Source organism: Salvelinus fontinalis, chromosome 23 (genome assembly GCF_029448725.1).
Source record: "Salvelinus fontinalis isolate EN_2023a chromosome 23, ASM2944872v1, whole genome shotgun sequence".
NCBI lineage: Eukaryota > Metazoa > Chordata > Actinopteri > Salmoniformes > Salmonidae > Salvelinus > Salvelinus fontinalis.
The window spans coordinates 7,262,048-7,287,233 of NC_074687.1; the positions used below are offsets into that span (position 1 = coordinate 7,262,048).

At 45.5% G+C, this 25,186-nt stretch overlaps 1 protein-coding gene across 1 annotated transcript in view; it reads left to right on the forward strand.

Annotated features, from left to right (window-relative positions):
- Positions 1-24,383, forward strand: part of LOC129820794 (collagen alpha-1(IV) chain-like) — a gene marked incomplete in the record, with an annotated part of 100,811 nt that extends 76,428 nt beyond the window's left edge. The window contains 35 exon segments of the mRNA XM_055877762.1: positions 1-3; positions 137-196; positions 305-340; positions 1,013-1,057; positions 1,141-1,173; positions 1,358-1,418; positions 1,502-1,537; positions 1,682-1,828; positions 1,983-2,069; positions 2,393-2,476; positions 2,721-2,791; positions 5,987-6,178; positions 6,401-6,569; positions 6,670-6,762; positions 7,522-7,724; positions 7,818-8,250; positions 8,436-8,525; positions 8,627-8,779; positions 9,223-9,321; positions 9,561-9,650; positions 9,767-9,906; positions 10,149-10,275; positions 10,515-10,595; positions 10,756-10,854; positions 11,124-11,360; positions 12,534-12,667; positions 12,807-12,879; positions 18,185-18,256; positions 18,459-18,587; positions 18,737-18,835; positions 19,016-19,228; positions 21,089-21,266; positions 21,851-21,965; positions 22,734-22,906; positions 23,019-24,383. The exon segment at positions 1-3 is cut by the window's left edge and continues 33 nt beyond it. Of these exon segments, the coding sequence (XP_055733737.1) occupies positions 1-3; positions 137-196; positions 305-340; positions 1,013-1,057; positions 1,141-1,173; positions 1,358-1,418; positions 1,502-1,537; positions 1,682-1,828; positions 1,983-2,069; positions 2,393-2,476; positions 2,721-2,791; positions 5,987-6,178; positions 6,401-6,569; positions 6,670-6,762; positions 7,522-7,724; positions 7,818-8,250; positions 8,436-8,525; positions 8,627-8,779; positions 9,223-9,321; positions 9,561-9,650; positions 9,767-9,906; positions 10,149-10,275; positions 10,515-10,595; positions 10,756-10,854; positions 11,124-11,360; positions 12,534-12,667; positions 12,807-12,879; positions 18,185-18,256; positions 18,459-18,587; positions 18,737-18,835; positions 19,016-19,228; positions 21,089-21,266; positions 21,851-21,965; positions 22,734-22,906; positions 23,019-23,100 (4,137 nt within the window).
- Between the last annotated feature and the right edge of the window lie 803 nt (positions 24,384-25,186).

A 25,186-nucleotide genomic window follows, 5' to 3' on the forward strand; every position in this document is an offset into this window, starting at 1 on the left:
AAAGTCAGTGTTTTACTTCTTTTCAAGTCCAACATTCATCTACATGCAATGACATTACAGTGCAGCAAACCAATACTGAACTGACTTGTGTTTTGATGGCCACGATAAGTAACATTGATGTCATTTTTGTTTGCAGGGTTTTTGCATTCCACATCTAAATGGGGTCAAGGGTGAACAAGGTCCACCAGGACCAAGGGTGAGTGACGATGATCAATTCAATTTCATTACATTTGCTTTTATTGAAGAAAAACTTAAACATGATTTGCTTTCCTGGTGAACTGAATTTCTGTGTATTGGATTTCAGGGAAAACCTGGCAAAGATGGAGACAATGGATTTAAGGTATAGAATCATACACGTCTACACCTAGCCTACTTCTTCTTTCTCACATTCTCACTGTCTCTCATCCACCACCTCTTACTTCTCTCTCTCTCTATTTCTTTCTCTCTCTCTCTCTTTCTCTTTCTTTCTCAAATTCAAATTCAAATTCAAGCTGCTTTATTGGCATGAAAAACATTGTGTCAATATTGCCAAAGCAACAATGTATACAATATACATTGTAATAAAATTATAAACAATGACAAATAATAATATAGAATGGCAGTAAATAATAATACAAAATTAAATATAAAAATAGTAACAATAAAATGGTAACAGTCAATAATCAAATTTAATCTCTCTCTCTTTCTCTCTCTCTTTCTTTCTCTCTCTCTCTCTCTCTCTTTCTCTCTCTCTCTCACTCTCTTTCTCTCTCTCACTCTCTTTCTCTCTCTCTCTCTCTCTCTCTCTCTCTCTCTCTCTCTCTCTCTCTCTCTCTCTCTCTCTCTCTCTTCTCTCTCTCTCTCTCTCTCTCTCTCTCTCTCTCTCTCTCTCTCTCTCTCTCTCTCTCTCTCTCTCTCTCTCTCTCTCTCTCTCTCTCGCTCTCTTTCTCTCTCTCTAGTAGTTTTATCTCAATATTTCTGTTGTTTTCGATGTCTTTGTCCTGATCATTGTGATGTGCCTGTTGTCATACAGGGAGAGAGAGGCTTTCCTGGCGGCCCTGGATACCATGGAACACCGGTAACTACATAAACATGTACCAGTCATCTGCTTTTTTCAAGCAATGCTGAGGCTAATGAAATGGACATCTCTCTGTGTTTTAGGGTGAAAAGGGGGAGAGAGGCCCTCCAGCAAATGTAAGTACGGTATACTCTCTCTCTGTAGTCTTGCTTATTGCTCTGAGCACCTCATATATTGAACTTTCAGATGCAATTATTGTTTTTTTTGTCCACCAGATGCCGCTATACACTCTTTAAAATGAGAGTAACGTGCTCAGCACTATTATTGAAAAGTATAGTCATTTATTCGTTTTCTATGCAGGGTGATGGTGCTCCTGGCTCTCCCGGACCCCCTGGTCTCCCAGGCTTACAAGGAGAAAGAGGTACAGTACACCCCTTAGAAGTCCTTCTAAGTGTGTATGTAGGCCTCCTAGACCAACTCTGAACATGCTCCTTTATCTGACAGGTTTCCCTGGTATTCAAGGAGCTCTGGGCCTACCAGGTAAGAGAAGAAACACACACTTTGACCCATCAGTAATCCGTGACCCATTATTTGACACTCGGTCATATTTTATGTCCTCTCTGTCATGTATTTCTTTAGTTGATATCCCCATACCTCACTGTGTCCCTCTGTGGTATATTTTAGGCAGGCACATTGAGGGACCACCCGGAGAGAAGGGCCGGCCAGGAGAGGTGGGTCAGAAGGGAGACAGAGGTGCAGAAGGGGAGTCTCTCAGAGGAAAGCCTGGACAAGATGGGCTTATTGGACACCCTGGTCCTCCCGGACCCCCTGGTATGTGTGGTTACACATTCATAGTATGACCTTTGACATTTGTCATTGTGGAGTCATTTAGCTGATTATACGTTTAGCAATGGAGTCTTTTAGGTCACTCAGTGTTGTCTAGGCAGTCTCTCACCTGTGTGTGTGTGTTGCACTATATGTATAGGGGATGAGCCATGTGATCCGGCCCTTGAAAAGGGACCACCTGGGCCCCCCGGCCCACCTGGACTACAGGGGGAGTTAGGACAGAAAGGTACGGCGGGGAGGGAGGGGGTGCTGGGACAATCACTCTTATCAGTCTCTGATGTTCTGTCCAATCACAATGTACTGTACGTTTAGCTAACTCTGTAGTCAGTGCATGCACATTGTATGCGCTCTCTCCCTCTCGCTTTTCTCATCACGAAACTCGGTAGTGCTCACATAGTGATTACATAAATTACGTAACATTATCACATATTACAATATATTACTCCATTCCATATAGTACAGCTCAGATTCACTTCAAGGCATCCACCGTATCCCATGCTGTCACCTACCTGTTTGTCTGATATAACTTGTATTGTGATGTACCTCCAGGTGATCAGGGAGACACGTGTGTGCAGTGTGAAGCCTTCGGCCCACCTGGACTCCCTGGCCCCCAGGGGCCTAATGGACTGCAAGGTGAGCTGACAAGAGATACCCCCACACTACTGACTGAATCATAGCTGGAGATAAACACATGCAACTGAAACCTTTGTGTCACTCATTTAAATGAATGATTGGCACTAAACTTATGTTCCACATCTTCAGCATGTATCTCAGGTTAGGATCCTGACCCTAGGGCCTATATTCATCCACCTCCACATTATTTCCTATGAGATGGTGTTTTTGTGTTGGACTGAGAAGTGTTGTTCGTCCCCTGTAGGTTATCCTGGAGTGGCAGGCAGTAAAGGAGACAAGGGTGTGCCTGGACCTGCTGGGCTTGATGGAGGCCCTGTGAGTTATCTTCATCACATCATCACTCACTCTTCTAATAGAACCTGAAGAAGACATGCTGCATCACTGTAGCTCCATGAAGACCATTATGGTAGACATGCTGCATCACTGTAGCTCCATAAAGACCATTATGGTAGACATGCTGCATCACTGTAGCTCCATAAAGACCATTATGGTAGACATGCTGCATCACTGTAGCTCCATAAAGACCATTATGGTAGACATGCTGCATCACTGTAGCTCCATAAAGACCATTATGGTGGACATGCTGCATCACTGTAGCACCATAAAGACCATTATGGTGGACATGCTGCATCACTGTAGCTCCATAAAGACCATTATGGTAGACATGCTGCATCACTGTAGCTCCATAAAGACCATTATGGTGGACATGCTGCATCACTGTAGCTCCATGAAGACCATTATGGTAGACATGCTGCATCACTGTAGCTCCATAAAGACCATTATGGTGGACATGCTGCATCACTGTAGCTCCATAAAGACCATTATGGTGGACATGCTGCATCACTGTAGCTCCATGAATACCATTATGGTGGACATGCTGCATCACTGTAGCTCCATAAAGACCATTATGGTGTACATGCTGCATCACTGTAGCTCCATAAAGACCATTATGGTGGACATGCTGCATCACTGTAGCTCCATAAAGACCATTATGGTGGACATGCTGCATCACTGTAGCTCCATAAAGACCATTATGGTGTACATGCTGCATCACTGTAGCTCCATGAATACCATTATGGTGGACATGCTGCATCACTGTAGCTCCATAAAGACCATTATGGTGTACATGCTGCATCACTGTAGCTCCATAAAGACCATTATGGTGGACATGCTGCATCACTGTAGCTCCATAAAGACCATTATGGTGGACATGCTGCATCACTGTAGCTCCATAAAGACCATTATGGTGTACATGCTGCATCACTGTAGCTCCATAAAGACCATTATGGTGGACATGCTGCATCACTGTAGCTCCATAAAGACCATTATGGTAGACATGCTGCATCACTGTAGCTCCATAAAGACCATTATGGTAGACATGCTGCATCACTGTAGCTCCATAAAGACCATTATGGTGGACATGCTGCATCACTGTAGCTCCATGAAGACCATTATGGTGGACATGCTGCATCACTGTAGCTCCATAAAGACCATTATGGTGGACATGCTGCATCACTGTAGCTCCATAAAGACCATTATGGTGGACATGCTGCATCACTGTAGCTCCATAAAGACCATTATGGTGGACATGCTGCATCACTGTAGCTCCATAAAGACCATTATGGTGTACATGCTGCATCACTGTAGCTCCATAACGACCATTATGGTGGACATGCTGCATCACTGTAGCTCCATAAAGACCATTATGGTGGACATGCTGCATCACTGTAGCTCCATAAAGACCATTATGGTGGACATGCTGCATCACTGTAGCTCCATAAAGACCATTATGGTAGACATGCTGCATCACTGTAGCTCCATAAAGACCATTATGGTGGACATGCTGCATCACTGTAGCTCCATAAAGACCATTATGGTGGACATGCTGCATCACTGTAGCTCCATGAAGACCATTATGGTAGACATGCTGCATCACTGTAGCTCCATAAAGACCATTATGGTGGACATGCTGCATCACTGTAGCACCATAAAGACCATTATGGTAGACATGCTGCATCACTGTAGCTCCATAAAGACCATTATGGTGGACATGCTGCATCACTGTAGCTCCATAAAGACCATTATGGTAGACATGCTGCATCACTGTAGCTCCATAAAGACCATTATGGTGGACATGCTGCATCACTGTAGCACCATAAAGACCATTATGGTAGACATGCTGCATCACTGTAGCTCCATAAAGACCATTATGGTGGACATGCTGCATCACTGTAGCTCCATGAATACCATTATGGTGGACATGCTGCATCACTGTAGCTCCATAAAGACCATTATGGTGGACATGCTGCATCACTGTAGCTCCATAAAGACCATTATGGTGGACATGCTGCATCACTGTAGCTCCATGAAGACCATTATGGTGGACATGCTGCATCACTGTAGCTCCATAAAGACCATTATGGTAGACATGCTGCATCACTGTAGCACCATAAAGACCATTATGGTGGACATGCTGCATCACTGTAGCTCCATAAAGACCATTATGGTAGACATGCTGCATCACTGTAGCTCCATAAAGACCATTATGGTGGACATGCTGCATCACTGTAGCTCCATAAAGACCATTATGGTGGACATGCTGCATCACTATAGCTCCATAAAGACCATTATGGTAGACATGCTGCATCACTGTAGCTCCATGAAGACCATTATGGTGGACATGCTGCATCACTGTAGCTCCATAAAGACCATTATGGTGGACATGCTGCATCACTGTAGCTCCATGAAGACCATTATGGTGGACATGCTGCATCACTATAGCTCCATGAAGACCATTATGGTAGACATGCTGCATCACTGTAGCTCCATAAAGACCATTATGGTGGACATGCTGCATCACTGTAGCTCCATAAAGACCATTATGGTGGACATGCTGCATCACTATAGCTCCATGAAGACCATTATGGTGGACATGCTGCATCACTGTAGCTCCATAAAGACCATTATGGTGGACATGCTGCATCACTGTAGCACCATGAAGACCATTATGGTGGACATGCTGCATCACTATAGCTCCATGAAGACCATTATGGTAGACATGCTGCATCACTGTAGCTCCATAAAGACCATTATGGTAGACATGCTGCATCACTGTAGCACCATAAAGACCATTATGGTGGACATGCTGCATCACTGTAGCTCCATAAAGACCATTATGGTAGACATGCTGCATCACTGTAGCTCCATAAAGACCATTATGGTGTACATGCTGCATCACTGTAGCACCATGAAGACCATTATGGTGGACATGCTGCATCACTGTAGCTCCATGAATACCATTATGGTGTACATGCTGCATCACTGTAGCTCCATGAATACCATTATGGTGGACATGCTGCATCACTGTAGCTCCATGAATACCATTATGGTGGACATGCTGCATCACTGGCCATCCACATGTCATTACTATGTACTGTATGTTTGTCCAGTAGTTTTCTTCCAATAAAATAGATTGTTGATTGGCCCTGCTATTTCTTCTCCTCTCCCCAGGGTAATTCAGGTACTCCTGGGTTGGTAGGTGCTCCAGGAGCCCATGGTGAACCTGGCGACATCTACCTGGCTCCAGGGCTGAAGGGGGACAAAGGTCTGCCTGGTTTCGTTGGCACACAAGGTCTACCTGGTGTAGATGGACTGCCAGGGAAAGAAGGACTAGCAGGCCTGCCTGGATCCAAAGGAGAACCTGTATGTGTGTGTTTGTGTGTGTGTGTGTGTGTGTGTGTGTGTGTGTGTGTGTGTGTGTGTGTGTGTGTGTGTGTGTGTGTGTGTGTGTGTGTGTGTGTGTGTGTGTGTGTGTGTGTGTGTGTGTGTGCATGTTAGTGAGCACTAGAAGGCTCCTAAAACATGTGTTCAGACAGTGCTACAATCAGTCAGTCATCCATCTCTATCTCTGATCTCTTCTTGCAGGCCAGAGAGGGCATCAAGGGGGACCGTGGTCTCGATGGGGACCCTGGTTTCTCTGGACCCCCAGGAGAGAGGGGTCCTCCTGGGGTACCAGGGTTTGGCCGGCCGGGGGAGCCTGGAGAAAAGGGTACATCTGGTCAACAAGGCCGACCTGGAATCCCTGGACAAGCAGGTGGGTACAGGCTACAGCTACAAACACACTCAAAGAACACACACTTGTTTGGTAAAAGGAGCCTAAATGATGATGTGGACATGCTCTCTCTGCTTCTCAGGAGTGAAAGGTGAACCAGGTAAAGATGTGAGCTTACCTGGACCCCAGGGCTCCCCCGGACCTCGAGGACAATCTGGCATCCCTGGACTACAAGGTGAGGGTCAGCTTATTGGTAATGATCTGACATCCCTGGACTACAAGGTGAGGGTCAGCTTATTGGTATTGATCTGACATCCCTGGACTACAAGGTGAGGGTCAGCTTATTGGTATTGATCTGACATCCCTGAACTACAAGGTGAGGGTCAGCTTATTGGTATTGATCTGGCATCCCTGGACTACAAGGTGAGGGTCAGCGTATTGGTATTGATCTGACATCCCTGGACTACAAGGTGAGGGTCAGCTTATTGGTATTGATCTGACATCCCTGGACTACAAGGTGAGGGTCAGCTTATTGGTATTGATCTGACATCCCTGGACTACAAGGTGAGGGTCAGCTTATTGGTATTGATCTGACATCCCTGGACTACAAGGTGAGGGTCAGCTTATTGGTATTGATCTGGCATCCCTGGACTACAAGGTGAGGGTCAGCTTATTGGTATTGATCTGACATCCCTGGACTACAAGGTGAGGGTCAGCCTATTGGTATTGATCTGACATCCCTGAACTACAAGGTGAGGGTCAGCCTATTGGTATTGATCTGACATCCCTGGACTACAAGGTGAGGGTCAGCCTATTGGTATTGATCTGACATCCCTGGACTACAAGGTGAGGGTCATCTTATCGGTATTGATCTGACATCCCTGGACTACAAGGTGAGGGTCATCTTATCGGTATTGATCTGGTTTATGGTAGGCTATGGTCCTCCTTGGTCCCGCATAGTGCATCATGAACATCTTCTCCATCCTGACCCCAGGTGACAGAGGACTTCAGGGAGACCCTGGAATGCCAGGATTCCCCGGACAGAAAGGTGACTCAGGTGTACCCGGCATTGGATTCCCAGGACTATCCGGGCCTAAAGGGTACTCTGGAGCTCCAGGAGCCCCTGGGTTGCCAGGAGAGCCTGGGAGATCTGGACAGGATGGTTTCTCTGGAAAACCAGGCACACCTGGTCCAAAGGTGTGTGATCCTATGCCTGTGTCTTTGCTTCACTTTCTATTTTTCAAACTCCATCAATCAAACAATCAACCAATCTTCTTCTGCCCTCTCTAGGGTGAGCCAGGTCGTGGTCTACCTGGTCCTAAAGGTTCTCAGGGCCCTCCCGGAGAGACAGGTTTCCATGGAGATAAAGGCAACGTTGGTCCAACTGGTATTCCTGGACAAGAGGGACACACAGGACCACCTGGAGCTCAGGGAATTCAAGGTGACCCTGGTCCTCCTGGTCAGCATGGTGGCACTGGACCCCCTGGACCCCCTGGAGCAGGAGAACCTGGGGCCCCTGGACCAATAGGACCCCCTGGAGAGCCAGGCCCCTTCGGTCATGACGGTGTGAAAGGAGATAAGGGTTTCCCTGGCTCTCCTGGTCTGGACATGCCCGGCCCCCAGGGAGAGAAGGGAGACTCAGGATTCCCTGGACTGTCTGGATCAAAAGGGTTGCCAGGAAGACCTGGCCCGGCTGGCAGAGACGGATTCCCCGGAGACCCAGGTGAGACAGATCTCAGAACAGTGGAGGAGGTCAGATGTAACTGGAAGGAAATTTACACTCATTGACTGGACTGGTCTGGGTTCATTTTCGTTGAATTTAATGAGAATTTGGTGACAACCTTTGTAATGTATAATCGCCAATATTTTCCTATTCTATTTATTTGTTGATGTGTGTGTGTTCCCCAGGCCTCAAGGGAGAGATGGGAGTCATGGGAACGCCTGGAACACCAGGATATCAGGGTTCTGCTGGGAGCCCTGGAACTTCTGGACAGAGAGGTGGGTAGAGTAGAACTGCTGCCGCTGTACTTCCAGACTACCCATCAGTGTGTTTTGCACCACTATACTATAGCATCTCAAACCCCTCTTCTCTCTCTCAGGCAACCCGGGTGTCTCTGGACCTAGGGGGGAGTTTGGTGAGCCTGGACCCAAAGGAGAGAGGGGAGAGCCGGGTCTGCAGGGTCCTCCTGGCAACATGAGTGAGCTGAACATGGAGCCCATGAAGGGAGAGAAAGGAGACAGCGGAGACCCAGGTATACAAAATGAACATGCCCCATACAACTGCTCTGTATCCTACATCATACTACACTGTATCCTACAGCACTGTATCCTACATCCTACTGCACTGTATCCTACATACTACTGCACTGTATCCTACATCGTACTACACTGTATCCTACATCGTACTATATTGTATCCTACAGCACTGTATCCTACATCCTACTGCACTGTATCCTACATACTACTGCACTGTATCCTACATCGTACTACACTGTATCCTACATCCTACTATATTGTATCCTACTGCACTGTATCCTACATCCTACTGCACAGTATCCTACATTATGCTGCACTGTATCCTACATCCTACTGCACAGTATCCTACATTATACTGCACTGTATGTCTGTCAGGTGGTCTGTTTAAACAGGAACTGGGAATCGTTTAGGTACGCTAAATCCCACTTTTTCCCATTAGGTGACACTGGACACACCGGAGAGAAGGGTTATCCAGGACAGGCCGGAGTACCTGGTATGCCAGGAAAGGATGGAGAGCACGGTACACCTGGTCAACCAGGTTAGTCACCTATGTAGGCTTCGACACACCCCTCTTTTTATTGTAAATGCCCCACACATAGAAAGGAATTAGAGTAATTTAATAGGATCTCAATGGTTACAAACCTGTATACTACCTGGTATGAAATGATGTACTGGTCTTGCACAATGTATAATATGCTAGTGGATAGTATTTGGGACACAGTCAATGTGATGATTAAATGACGCCCTCTTTTAAACGTTATGGTTCTTGTTTCTCAGGTGAGAAAGGAGACACAGGTGTTCCTGGTGAGCCCGGCAGTACTGGGTATCCTGGAAACAAAGGAAGCATTGGAGAAATGGGATACCCAGGTAAGAAAACAACACACAAACCACTCACTGAGAGGAATCCTCCTTTATATCGAATATCTGCTGTGGTGCTGATGGTTAGACTGGTTCTAACCGGATTCTCATGTATGATTCTATAGGTTCTGTGGGTCCGAAGGGTGATAAAGGCATTGTGGGCACAACGGGTCACCCAGGGTTCCGGGGTACAGAGGGGGTGAAAGGAGACAAGGGAACAGCCGGTTTGCCAGGTGTCGGAGTGCCAGGACCCCCTGGAGAGAAGGTAATTCAAAACCACTTTTAGTCTCCCTGAGAGCTGGCTCCATGAAAGTTTCACGCAACCAAGGTTTGTTGTTTGTGTCTTCATGGATGGTGCTAGCTAGCTTCAGTGTATCCTTTTTTTTCATTGCCATTGCGCCAATAACTGTCCCTTTTTTTCAATCAATACACCAGATCTACCACTTTCCCCTCATTTTCCCACTCTCTTTCTCTCCCTCCATCCCTCTCTTTTTCTCTCTCTTTCAGGGTCAGTTGGGTCTGAATGGTTTCCCTGGTAACGCAGGAGAGAAGGGTCAGAAGGGAGGAATGGGAGTTCCCGGGATGCCAGGAACACCAGGAACCAAGGGAGACACTGGTTACATTGGTCACCCAGGTGAGGTTCCGGTCTCCATGGTGACAACTGCCCCTACTTTGACCTGACTGATTGATTGATTCAATTTGGAGTTTAAAAAAGACAAGACACGATTAGAATACATGTTGGCCAAGGGAATAACACTTGAAAGTATTATTTCCTATATCGACCAGGTATTCTCGATCATCTCACAAACCCAGAACATTACTTTTTGATTGACAAGCTCTAGTCTAACCGAAGGTGCGTGCTGTGTTGTGCAGGTCAGCCGGGTCGGCCAGGAGAGAAGGGTGTCGGTGGGCTGCCCGGGTCAACAGGAGAGCCAGGTCAAACAGGTCGACCAGGTAAGGAACACTTGGAGCACAGTAACAATGCCACAGGTGCCATTGGTTCCTGTTAGTGCAGTATGACAGCTAGTCATGAAGCTTGGACTAATTTCCCACACTGTAGCTACTGCACCACAGCAGGTCGAGACACACACTCAGGTAACCTATTGTTTCCCAGGTGAGCCTGGTCTGCAGGGTCCCCCAGGTCCGACCGGAGAGAAAGGAGAGTCAGGAGTGGACGGCATTCCTGGATCATCAGGAGACAGAGGAGACCAAGGTGAGTGACCTCTCCTGACCTTTAGGATACAGTCAGGAATATTCATCAGCCTATAAACCACTTGTAAACCACATGCTTTTATGATCTGTGTTATATTTCTATTCGCCCAACTCTTGACTATGTCTCTAAATCAACTCATGCACTGTGCATCTAAACAGCTAACAAACAGCAGAGGCAGACCTTAAGAGTTTAGCAGGTGACGTTTTTACGTCAATGGCCTGGAGTTTTATCAATGGCCTGGAGTGTTTGTCTCTGTGTTCCTCCTATAGGTTTTCCTGGCAGAGGCTTCCCAGGAACGTCGGGATCGTCTGGGTTTAAAGGTGATAAGGGCAGTCCAGGTTTCCCAGGTTCCCCAGGTATCCCGGGTATCCCAGGGACCAGGGGAGAGAAGGGTACGGCAGGCTTCCAGGGCTCCCTGGGCCAGCCAGGAGAACAGGGCCACCCAGGACCCGCCATGGAGGGGCCCAAAGGAGACCAAGGAGTGCCAGGAAAGCCTGGAGAACCAGGTACTGTATACTGCACACCTGACTCCTGCTTGATTGTACATTTTGATACATATCATCCTCTGGTTTTCATTCTCCTTCCTTTTTCCTCCTCTTCTCATCCCCCTCTACCCCTCTCTCCATCCTCCTCTTCTCATCCCCTCCATCCCTCTCTCCCTCCTTTCATCCCCCTCCATCCCTCTCTCTCTCTCCCTCCATCCTCCTCTTCTCATCCCCTTCTATCCCTCTCTCCCACCATCCTATTCTTCTCAACCCCATCCATCCCTCTCTCCTTCCATCCTCCTCTTCCCATCCCCTTCTATTCCTCTCTCCCTCAATCCTATTCTCGTCACCCCCACCATTCCTCTCTCCCTCCATCCTCCTCTTCTCATCCAACTCCATCCCTTTCTCCCTCCATCCTCCCCTTCTCATCTCCCTCTCTCCCTCATTCTCCTCTTCTCATCCCCTCCATCCCTCTCTCCCTCTATCCTCCTCAACTCATCCCCTTCTATACCTCTCTCCCTCATCCTCTTCTCATCACCCCCACCATTCCTTTCTCCCTCCATCCTCCTCTTCTCATCTAACTCCATCCCTTTCTCCCTCTATCCTCCTCAACTCATCCCCCTCCATTCCTCTCCCTCCATCCTCCTCTTCTCATCCCCTCCATCCTCCTCTTCTCATCCCCGTCCATGTCCCTCCATCCTCCTCTTCTCACCCCCCTCCATCTCCCTCCATCCTCCTCTTCTCATCCCCCTCCATCCCTCTCTATCTCCCTCCATCCTCCTCTTCTCATCCCCTCCATCCCTCTCTCCCTCCATCCTCCTCTTTTCATCTCCCTCCCTCCATCCCTCTCTCCCTCATCCTCCTCTTCTCATCCCCTCCATCTCTCTCTCCCTCTATCCTCCTCAACTCATCCCCTTCTCTTCCTCTCTCCCTCAATCCTCTTCTCATCACCCCCACCATTCCTCTCGACCTCCATCCAACTCCATCCCTTTCTCCCTCCATCCCTCTCTCCCTCTATCCTCCTCAACTCATCCCCCTCCATTCCTCTCCCTCTATCCTCCTCAACTCATCCCCCCCATTCCTCTCTTCCTCCATCCTCCTCTTCTCATCCCCTCCATCCCTCTCTCCCTCCATCCCCCTGTTCTCATCTCCCTCCCTCCCTCCATCCTCCTCTTCTTCTCCTCCTCTCTACAGGTACCAGTGGTGTTCCAGGTCCTGCTGGTCTTCCCGGCCGCGCGGGGGTGAAGGGAGACAAGGGAGATCAGGGTGGACAAGGAGTACAGGGCGAGCAGGGCTTAACGGGAGAACGAGGATACTCTGGACTTCCTGTAGGTCACTTCCTGTTTCTCACTGACTGATCCATTTGTGATGTCATGACAGTCTCATGACACGTGACTAGTGTCCACCATCTGACTTGTGTGTGTATGTGTGTGTGTATATGTGTGTGTGTGTTTGTGTGTGTTACAGGGGCAATCTGGCCTTCCAGGTGTTGATGGACTGAAGGGAGAGATGGGACTGCAGGGTGTGCCTGGTTTCCCAGGTGAGTGGTACATCTAATTTAGAAAAGGTTTCCCAGGTGAGTGGTACATCTAATTTAGAAAAGGTTTCCCAGGTGAGTGGTACATCTAATTTAGAAAAGGTTTCCCAGGTGAGTGGTGTAGATCATTTAGACAGTTTAGAAAGTGTCCTTGCATCTTCTTACCAGAGGAGGCGGATGGGGGGGTGGAGGGGGGGGGGGGGTGCTGGTATAGGAGGATGGGCTCATTGTAATGGCTGGAATGGAATAAATGGGACGGTATCATAATAGTGTCGGCCGCTGATTGCCTAAATACCTGGGGGGGCGGGTTTTTTGGAGTTGTCAACAAAGCAGATGACATAAATATGTTGCCAAGTTTTCGAACTACCAGTACTTTCTTTGCAAAGTTACAGTGGCTAGAAAAAATATGTGAACCCTTTGGAATTACCTGCATTTCTGCATAAATTGGTCATAAAATTTGATCTGGTCACAACAATAGACAAACACAGTCTGCTTAAACTAATAGCACACAAAAAAGTATACGTTTTCATGTCTTTATTGAACACACCATGTAAACATTCACAGTGTAGAGTGGAAAAAGTATATGAACCCTTGCATTTAATAACTGGTTGACCATCTTTTGGCAGCATTAAACTCAACCAAATGTTTTCTGTAGTTGCGGATCAGACCTGCACAACGGTCAGGAGGAATTTTGGACCATTCATCTTTACAAAACTGTTTCAGTTCAACAATATTCTTAGGATGTCTGGTGTGAACCGCTCCCGAGGTTGAGGTCAGGAAATACACTCCAGAAGTCGTATTTTCTTCTGTTGAAGCCATTCTGTTGTTGATTTACTTCTGTGTTTTGGGTCGTTGTCCTGTTGCATCACCCAACTTCTGTTGAGCTTCAATTGACAGACATATAGACTTACATTCTACTGCAAAATGTCTTGATAAACTTGGGAATTCATTTTCCCGTCGATAATAGCAAGCTGTCCAGGCCCTGAGGCAGCAAAGCAGCCCCAAACCATGATGCTCCCTCCACCATACTGTACAGTTGGGATGAGGTTTTGATGTTGGTGTGCTGTGCTGTGCCTTTTTTTCTCCACACATAGTATTGTGTGTTTCTTCCAAACAACTCAACTTTAGTTTAATCAGTCCACATAATATTTTGCCAGAAGCACTGTGGAACATCCAGGTGCTCTTTTGCGAACTTCAGATGTGCAGCAATGTTTTTTTGGGACAGCAGTGGCAACTGTGCCTTTAAACAGCTTGGAAAATTCCCGAAAATGACATCATAGCTTTAGAAGCTTCTGATAGGCTAATTGACATCATTGAAGGTGTACCTGTGGATTTATTTCAAGGCTTACCTTCAAACTCAGGGCCTCTTTGCTTGACATTATGGGAAAATCCAAAGAAATCAGCCAAGACCTCAGAAAAAAATGATTGTAGACCTCCACAAGTCTGCTTCATTCTTGGGAGTAATTTCCAAACGCCTGAAGGTACTACGTTCATCTGTACAAACAATAGTACGCAAGTATAAACACCATGGGACCACGCAGCCGTCATACCGCTCAGGAAGGAGACGCGTTCTGTCTCTTAGAGATGAACGTACTTTGGTGTGAAAAGTGCAAATCAATCCCAGAACAACAGCAAATGACCTTGTGAAGATGCTGGAGGAAACGGGTACAAAAGCATCTATATCCACAGTAAAACGAGTCCTATATCATCATAACCTAAAAGGCCGATCAGCAAGGAAGAATCCACCGCCATAAAAAAGCCACAGACTACGGTGTTCAACTGCACAAGGGGACAAAGATCGTACTTTTTGGAGAAAAAAAGCCCTGAACTCAATTCTATAGAAAATAAAAAATTGTGGGCAGAACTGAAAAAGTGTGTGCAAGCAAGGAGGCCTACAAACCTGACTCAGTTACACTAGCTCTGTCAGGAGGAATGGACCAAAATTCACCCAACTTGTTGTGGAAGGCTACCCAAAACATTTGACCGAAGTTAAACAATTTAAAATCAATGCTACCAAATACAAATTGAGTGTGTGTAAAGTTCTGACCCACTGGGTGTCATGTCCTGACCATAGAGAGTCCTTATTTTCTATGGTGGAGTAGGTGTGACTGGGGGGTTAGTCTAGTTTATTATTTCCATGTGGGTGTTCTAGTTTTCATGTTTCTATGTTGGTGATTTGTATGATTCCCAATTAGAGGCAGCTGGTAATCGTTGTCTCTAATTGGGGATCATATTTAAGTAGTGTTTGTTCCCACCTGTGTTTGTGGGATATTGTATTTTGAGTAAGTGTATGTAGCACCTCTGTAGTCACGGTTCGATGTTCGTTTATTGTTTTTGTTAAGTTTCATTATTAATAAATTATGTGGAACTCAACATTCGCTGCGCCTTGGTCCATTTCTACAAACGATCGTGACACTGGGAATGTGATGAAAAAAATAATAGCTGAAATAAATCATTCTCCCTACTATTATTCTGACATTTCACATTCTTAAAATAAAGTGGTGATCCTAACTGACCAAAGACAGGGAATTTTTACTAGGATTAAATGTCAGGAATTGTGAAAAGCTGAGTTTAAATGTATTTGGCTAAAGTGTATGTAAACTTCCGACTTCAACTGTAGATGTTCGGTTTATCAGGTCCCAGGCTCCCATGACTGTTATGATTATTTATATCCAAGTTAATTACTATTAGCTTTTTGCTTTATCCCCAGCTGTACCTGATAGAGCAGTTCTAGTCTCGCGTACTGAAATAAGTCATCTGACGCGTGTGAGGCTCATTGTGAGGGAGACTAGAGCAAACCCAGAAGTTCTGACTGAGTCCACATTTAAGTACCCCAGGACAGTCCATTTACGTTGTGCTGTTATAATTTCAGTTATGAAATCCTGTGATTTCATTGGGGCAGTTCCCCATAGCTGGCAAAACAATCCAAGCAATGTTCGCACGGGCTATGCGCTCCCGGAGCGGCTGCTGAACAGCTTGTTTTTAATCATATATTTTTGAAAAAGAAAAACGTACACATTTCCTGCACGTTTATGAGCATTTAAAACATTATACATATTTTTTATTTAATTTACACTACCAGTCAAATAGTTTGGACACACCTACTCGTTCAAGGATTTTTCTTTATTTTTTAAAACTATTTTCTACATTGTAGAATAATAGTGAAGACATCAAAACTATGAAATAATGCATATAGAATCATGTAGTAACCACAAAAGTGTTACACAAAACAAAATATATTTTAAATTTTAGATTCTTCAAGTTAGCCACCCTTTGCCATGATGACAGCTTTGCACACTCTTGGCATTCTCTCAACCAGCTTCACCTGAAATGCAGTCTTGAAGGAATTCCCACATATGCTGAGCATTTGTTGGCTGATTTTTTCACTCTGTGGTCCAACTCATCCCAAACCATCTAAATTGGGTTGAGGTCGGGGGATTTTGGAGGCCAGGTCATCTGATGCAGCACTCCATCACTCTCCTTCTTGGTCAAATAGGCCTTACACAACCTGGAGGTGTTGGGTCATTTTCCTGTTGAAAAACAAATGATAGTCTAACTAAGCGCAAACCAGATGGGATGGCATATCACTGCAGAATGCTGTGGTAGCCATGCTGGTTAAGTGTGCCTTAAATTCTAAAGAAATTACTGCCAGTGTCACCAGCAAAGCACCCCCACACCATCACACCTACTCCTCCATGCTTCACGGTGGGAACCACACGTGCAGAGATCATCCGTTCACCTAAACAGTTGGAACCAAACATCTCTAATTTAGACTCATGAGACCAAAGGACAAATTTCCACCGGTCTAATGTCCATTGCTTGTGTTTCTTGGCCCAACCAATTCTTCTTATTGGTGTCCTTTAGTAGTGGTTTCTTTGCAGCAATTTGACTATGAAGCCCTGATTCACGCAGTCTCCTCTGAACAGTTGATGTTGAGTTGTGTCTGTTACTTGAACTCCGTGAAGCATTTATTTGGGCTGCAATTTCTGAGGCCGGTAACTCTAATGAACTTATCCTCTGCAGCAGAGCTAACTCTGGGTCTTCCTTTCCTGTGGCGGTCCTCATGAGAGACAGTTTCATCATAGCGTTTGATGGCTTTTGCGACTGCACTTGATGAAACTTTAAAAGTTCTTGAAATTTTCTGACTGACTTTCATGTCTTAAAGTAATGATGGACTGTCGTTTCTCTTAGCTTATTTGAGCTGTTCTTGCCATAATATGGACTCGGTCTTTTACCAAATAGTGCTATCTTCTGTATACCACCCCTTCCTTGTCACAACACAACTGATTTCCTCAAACACATTAAGAGGGAAAGAAATTCCACAAATTAACTTTTAACAAGGCACACCTGTTAATTGAAATGCATTCCAGGTGACTACCTCATGAAGGTGGTTGGGAGATTGCCAAGAGTGTGCAAAGCTGTCATCAAGGCAAAGGGTGGCTACTTTGAAGAATCTCAAATATAAAATATATTTAGATTTGTTTTACACTTTTTTGGTTGCAATGTAGAAAATAGTAAAAAATAAAGAAAAACTCTTGAATGAGTAGGTGTGTACAAACTGTTGACTGGTACCCTATATCTTTATTGTTGTCAAGGGAATTCAAGACTACATTTAAAGTTATATATCAAAAACAATACATATTTACAAAGTAGAAGAATAGAAGAACCCTAGGTAATCAAGGGAAAAGAGTGTGCAAAGCTGTCATCAAGGCAAAGGGTGGCTACTTTAACACTTTTTTGGTTACTACATGATTCTATATGTGTTACTTCATAGTTTTGATGTCTTCGCTATTATTCTACAATATAGAAAATAGTAAAAATAAAGAAAAACCATTGAATGAGTAGATGTGTCCAAACTTTTGACTGGTACTGTATATATATACAAATAAATAAATAAACATTTGGGGGGACCAATCACAAGTGCGGCACCGCCCCTAACGCCCCCAGGGTTGGCCGCCACTTTATCAAACACATCAAACATATGGAAACCACATGTTTGATTCCATTCTAGCCATTACAACAGGGTTTCCCAAAGTCGGTCCTCAGGACACCAAAGGGTGCACATTTTGATCAAGCTTTGATCATTTGAATCAGCTGTGTAGTGCTAGGGCAAAACACAAAACGTGCACCCCTTGGGGTCCCGAGGACCGAGTTTGGGAAACGCTGCATTACAATGTCTTCCAATATCTTCCTATGTCTTCCCCACCAGTCTCCTCTGATTCTTACAATGTGTGCATGTGACCGTTGGTCTATGTGGTTCAGATAGTTTCATCAGGTGGATAAATCCAAAAGTTCCTCTCTTCTTCAGGGACAAAGGGTGAATTGGGTGTGTTTGGATTGAAAGGAGAGCTGGGAGACAAAGGATTCACAGGAACTAAAGGTGAGTGGAGAGACACAACATTAAACCAAATAGCCAGTAAACCAAATCACTGTGAGCTTCATAGCATCAAACACCTACTGTATAGTGGCCATTGAGTGCTGACATGTATAGTCTGAATATATGCCATGTAGCAGACACTTTTACCCATATATGAATAATAATAAGATATGGTAATTATCTGAATCACCTTTCCTTGTTCCAGGTAATGATGGCCCCCCTGGTCCTCCTGGCCTCCACACCTTCATCAAGGGAGAAAGCGGCTTCCCAGGTAGTCAGGGCCCTCAAGGGCCTGTGGGGCCCTCAGGTTTCCCTGGGCTGAAAGGACAGCAAGGTGAGAGTTCAAACCATCCTATCTACAATGAGCCGATATATTATGACCAAACATCAGCTCTGATCACCCCATAATATATGATCTCCATCCATTCTCTCTCTCCCTCTCTTTCTCTCTCCATCTCTCTCCTCCCTCGCTCTCTGTCCCAGGTATGACAGGTATTCAGGGTATTAAAGGTGACGAGGGGAACCCTGGGATTAATGGTCTCCCCGGAGCCAAGGGAGAACCAGGCCTGCTTGGTCCCTCAGGTGAGAGTCACATCCTCTTTGTCCAGTTTATAGCCACACTGAAAAGGATACCACACTGTATGTAGAATAGAATACTATCTGATGTTCTATTGTTATCCGGATATGTGATTCTCAGACTGGGAACTAATGTTCCATTTGACCCTGACCTTCATCTTTGACCTTTGACCCTTGTCCCTATAGGACCGAGAGGGTATCCCGGACCCCCAGGACCTGATGGTGTTTCGGGTCAGGTAGGTCCTCCCGGCCCCTCCTCCATGGAGCATGGTTTCCTGGTAACCAGGCACAGCCAATCGGTGGAGGTTCCACAGTGTCCAGAGGGAACATCGCTGATCTTTGATGGATACTCCCTACTCTACATCCAGGGCAATGAGCGTTCCCACGGACAGGACCTGGGTAAGAGAGAGAGAGCTAGGAAGAGAGATAGATGTTGTATCTAGCTTGTGATTCAATCAATCAATCAATCAAATGTATTTATGAAGCCCTTTTTACATCAGCTGATGTCACAAAGTGCTGTACAGAAACCCAGCCTAAAACCCCAAACAGCAAGCAATACAGGTGTAGAAGCACAGTGGCTAGGAAAAGCTCCCTAGAAAGGCCAGAACCTAGAAAGAAACCTAGAGAGGAACCAAGCTATGAGGGGTGGCCAGTCCTCTTCTGGCTGTGCCGGGTGGAGATTATAACAAAACATGGCTAGGATGTTCAAATGTTCATAAATGACCAGCAGGGTCAAATAATAATAATCACAGTGGTTGTAGAGGGTGCAACAGGTCAGCATCTCAGGAGTAAATGTCAGTTGGCTTTTCATAGCCGATCATTCAGAGTATCTCTACCGCTCCTGCTGTCTCTAGAGAGTTGAAAACAGCAGGTCTGGTGAACAGGTCAGGGTTCCATAGCCTCAGGCAGAACAGTTGAAACTGGAACAGCAGCACGACCAGGTGGACTGGGGACAGCAAGGAGTCATCAGGCCAGGTAGTCCTGAGGCATGGTCCCAGGGCTCAGGTCCTCTGAGAGAGAGAAAGACAGAAAAAAAGAGAGAAAGAAAGAAGGAAAGAGAGAAAAAGAGAGAGAATTAGAGAGAGCATACTTAAATTCACACAGGACACCGGATAAGACAGGAAAAATACTCCAGGTATAACATACTGACCCTAGCCCCCGACACATTAACTATTGCAGCATAAATACTGGAGGCTGAGACAGGAGGGGTCGCGAGACACTATGGCCGACGATACACCCGGACAGGGCCAAACAGGCAGGATTTAACCCCAAAAACTTTGCCAAAGCCCAGCCCCCACACCACTAGAGCGATATCTTCAACCACCAACTTACCATCCTGAGACAAGGCAGAGTATAGCCCACGAAGATCTCCTCCACGGCATAAACCCAAGGGGGACGCCAACCCGGACAGGAAGATCACATCAGTGACTCAACCCACTCAAGTGACGCACCACTCCTAGGGACGGCATGGAAGAGCACCAGTAAGCCAGTGACTCATCCCCAATAATAAGGTTTGAGGCAGAGAATCCCAGTGGAGAAAGGGGAACCAGCCAGGCAGAGACAGCAAGGACGGTTCTTTGCTCCAGTGCCTTTCCGTTCACCTTCACACTCCTGGCCCAGACTACACTCAATCATAGAACTACTGAAGAGATGAGTCTTCAATAAAGACTTAAAGGTCGAGACCGAGTCTGCGTCTCTCACATGGGTAGGCAGACCATTCCATCAAAATAGAGCTCTACAGGAGAAAGCCCTGCCTCCAGCTGTTTGCTTAGAAGTTCTAGGGACAGTAAGGAGGCCTGCGTCTTGTGACCGTAGCGTACGTGTAGGTATGTACGGCAGGACCAAATCTGAAAGATAGGTAGGAGCAAGCCCATGTAATGCTTTGTAGGTTAGCAGTAAAACCTTGAAATCAGTCCTTGCCTTAACAGGAAGCCAGTGTAGAGAGGCTAGCACTGGAGTAATATGATCACATTTTTTGGTTCTAGTCAAGATTCTAGCACCCATGTTTAGCACTAACTGAAGTTTGTTTAGTGCTTTATCCGGGCAGCCGGAAAGTAGAGCATTGCAGTAGTCTAACCTAGAAATGACAAAAGCATGGATTACTTTTCTGCATAATTTTTGGACAGAAAGTTTCAGATTTTTGCAATGTTATGTAGATGGAAAAAAGCTGTCCTTGTAACAGTCTTGATATGTTCGTCAAAAGAGAGATCAGATCAGCATCACACATAACTACTTGTGTGTATCTCTGTCTGTGTGTAGGTACGGCTGGTAGCTGTCTGAGGAAGTTCAGTCCCATGCCCTTCCTCTTCTGTAACATCAACAATGTCTGTTACTTTGCCTCCCGTAACGACTACTCCTATTGGCTTACCTCCCCTGAGCCCATGCCAATGAACATGGACCCTATCACCGGCCAGGGCATCAGGCCCTTCATCAGCAGGTAGTTGTGTGTGTGGGTGTGTGTGTGTGTGGGGGGGTCCACTTCCATCAGTGTAGATGAAAGGGAGGAGATGGGTTAAAGAAAAACTTTTAAGCCTTGCGACAATTGAGACATGGATTGTGTATGTGTGCCATTCAGAGTGTGAATGGGCAAGACAAAAGATGTAAGTGCCTTTGAACGGGGTATGGTAGTAGGTGCCAGGCGCACCGGTTTATGTCAAGAACTGCAACTCTGCTGGGATTTTCACACTCAACAGATTCCCGTGTGTATCAACAATGGTCCACCACCCAAACAACATGATTAATGCAACTGTGGGAAGCATTGGAGTCAACATGGGCCAGCATCCCTGTAGAATGCTTTCAAACCCTTGCCTCTGATGATTTGAGGTTGTTCTGAGGACAAAGGGGGTGCAAATCAATATTAGGAAGGTGTTTCTTATGTTTTGTACACTCAGTGTATGTTTCTGCTCTCACCTAGGATATATGTGTGTGGGTATGTTTGTAGGTGTATGTTTGTGTTGTGTGCATCCATGTAAGTGTGTGTGCATGGATAGCATGTGTATTGACCTCTACCTATGCCAACAGGTGTTCTGTGTGTGAGGCTCCTGCCATGGTGATAGCAGTACACAGTCAGAATATCATGATCCCATCATGCCCCAATGGCTGGGACTCACTCTGGATTGGCTACTCCTTCGTCATGGTGAGAGAGACAAAACAAATATTACAACACCATGCCTGCTGTATCAGCACTTACCTTCTGTATCAGTACTTACCTTCTGTATCAGTACTTACCTTCTGTATCAGTACTTACCTTCTGTATCAGCACTTACCTTCTGTATCAGTACTTACCTTCTGTATCAGTACTTACCTTCTGTATCAGCACTTACCTTCTGTATCAGCACTTACCTTCTGTATCAGTACTTACCTTCTGTATCAGTACTTACCTTCTGTATCAGTACTTACCTTCTGTATCAGCACTTACCTTCTGTATCAGCACTTACCTTCTGTATCAGTACTTACCTTCTGTATCAGTACTTACCTTCTGTATCAGCACTTACCTTCTGTATCAGCACTTACCTTCTGTATCAGCACTTACCTTCTGTATCAGCACTTACCTTCTGTATCAGTACTTACCTTCTGTATCAGCACTTACCTTCTGTATCAGCACTTACCTTCTGTATCAGCACTTACCTTCTGTATCAGCACTTACCTTCTGTATCAGCACTTACCTTCTGTATCAGCACTTACCTTCTGTATCAGCACTTACCTTCTGTATCAGCACTTACCTTCTGTATCAGTACTTACCTTCTGTATCAGCACTTACCTTCTGTATCAGTACTTACCTTCTGTATCAGTACTTACCTTCTGTATCAGCACTTACCTTCTGTATCAGTAGCAGTACTCTCTCTCTTTCCTTCCCTCTCTCTCTGGCTCCTCTCTGTCTCTCTCCGTCCTTCTCTCTGTGTAGCATACCAGTGCAGGTGCTGAGGGATCTGGCCAGGCCCTGGCATCTCCTGGCTCCTGTCTAGAAGAGTTCCGGAGCGCTCCCTTCATCGAGTGTCACGGGCGTGGAACCTGCAACTACTACGCCAACTCCTACAGCTTCTGGCTGGCCGCCATCGAGGACGAGGAGATGTTTACGTAAGCCAAGAACAACTCTCTTTCTCTCTCTCTCCCTCTACCTTTCCCTTTCTGGCTACCAGAACTCTGACATGGTCTTGATTGATTGATGTCGTCTCACATCTCGTTCCAGGAAACCCGTGCCCACCACGCTAAAGGCAGGAAGTCTCCGGACTCACATTAGCCGTTGCCAGGTGTGCATGAAGAGGACATAGGCCTTGCCACTGACCTCTCTGTGACCCTTAACCTCTGACCACAACCCGTGACCCCACCCATCTATCTGCGGTGTGGCTTGACTTCTTGTTATTGATCAAAGGATGGTGCTATTTCACTGTGTGTGAGGGAGGAGAGGGACAGAGACACACAGACACACACACTCTGTGAAACAGAACAACAAAATACCCAGAGATCGCCGAAAGAGCAGATCACCCACCCACACCCACACCCACACACCCACACACACACACACACACACACCCACACCCACACACACACACACACACACCGGAGACCAAGCCATAACACCAACCGGCCCTTCGCTCCATCATGCAGAACACTTTACTAACATTATCACAACGTTTCTCTAATGAATGGCGCCCAGTTTACGACTGCACTGAGTACACCCCCCCTCCCCATTTGTAAACTGGCGTCCATTTTGAAAGGGGGTGTTTGTGCAAGTCAGGTGCTATTGAATCTTATCTATTTGCCTTATTATTTTCACTCAATGCCACTGACTTTCCGCTCTGAGTTACAGTTATAGATATTGTTATTGTTCTTCACTTCTTTTATCTTTTTACTCTTTAAATAACACAGTACTAATTTAAGAATGGGAGTTACCACTGGCTACAGATGCTTGTCACAGTAAGAGATCACCATAGGTTAAGTGTTGCTAGCACACAGGCATAGTGATGGTTATGTTGTAAATATATTGCTTTTCTTTTTCCTACCTAATATAACAGCCACCATAATCTCTATTTCAATTTGTATTTTATTTATGAGATTTATGAGAATATATAGATTTGAGTTGCCAAAGAACCAAACAATGTGAGATATGAAAGTACAGCATGTTATTCTGGTCCAACCGGACCCAGGCACTTAAAGTTACAATACTGCGTTTAGCATTACATGTCACATTTAGCATTACATGTTACATTTAGCATTATATGTTACATTTAGCATTATATGTTACATTTAGCATCATATGTTACATTTAGCATTACATGTTACATTTAGCATTATATGTTACATTTAGCATTATATGTTACATTTAGCATTATATGTTACATTTAGCATCATATGTTACATTTAGCATTATATGTTACAGTTAGCATGTTATGTTACATTTAGCATTATATGTTACATTTAGCATTACATGCTACAGTTAGCAGTACATGTTACATTAAGCATACATCACTCCTGCCGCTATAGGCCAACACCTTCAGTGCCTTGTGGTTCACTATGAAAAACAGAACGGTGAAATAAAGCTGTGGCAGCATCACTGAAAGTGTGTGTGCATGTACAGTGCATTCGGAAAGTATTCAGACCCCTTAAGTTTTTACATATTTTGTTACCTTACAGCCTTATTCTAAAATGGATAACAAAAAAAATCCTCATCAATCTTCACACAATAACCCATAATGACAAGCGAAAAGAGGTTTTTCAATTTTTTTGCAAATGTATTAAAAATAAAAAATTGGAAAACCTTATTTACATAAGTATTGTGTCGAGGCACAGATCTGGGGAAGGGTACGCAAAAATGTCTGCAGCATTGAAGGTCCCCAAGAACACAGTGGCCTCCATCATTCTTAAATGGAAGAAGTTTGGAACCACCAAGACTCTTCCTAGAGCTGGCTGCCAGGCCAAACTGAGAAACTATCTCTGCAGCACTCCACCAATCAGGCCTTTATGGTAGAGTGGCCAGACGGAAGCCACTCCTCAGTAAAAGTTTGCCAAAATGCACCTAAAGACTCTCAGACCATGAGAAACAAGATTATCTTTGGCCTGAATGCCAATCGTCACGTCTGGAGGAAACCTGGCACCATCCCTACGGTGAAGCATGGTGATGGCAGCATCATGCTGTTTTTTTTCTTCTTCAGCGGTAGGGACTGGGAGACTAGTCAGGATCGAGGCAAAGATGAACAGACAAAGTACAGAGCGATCCTTGATGAAAACCTGCTCCAGAGCGCTCAGGACCTCAGACTGGGGCGAAGGTTCACCTTCCAACAGAACATCGACCCTAAGCACACAGCCAAGACAACGCAAGAGTTGCTTTGGGCCAAGTCTCTGAATGTCCTTGAGTGG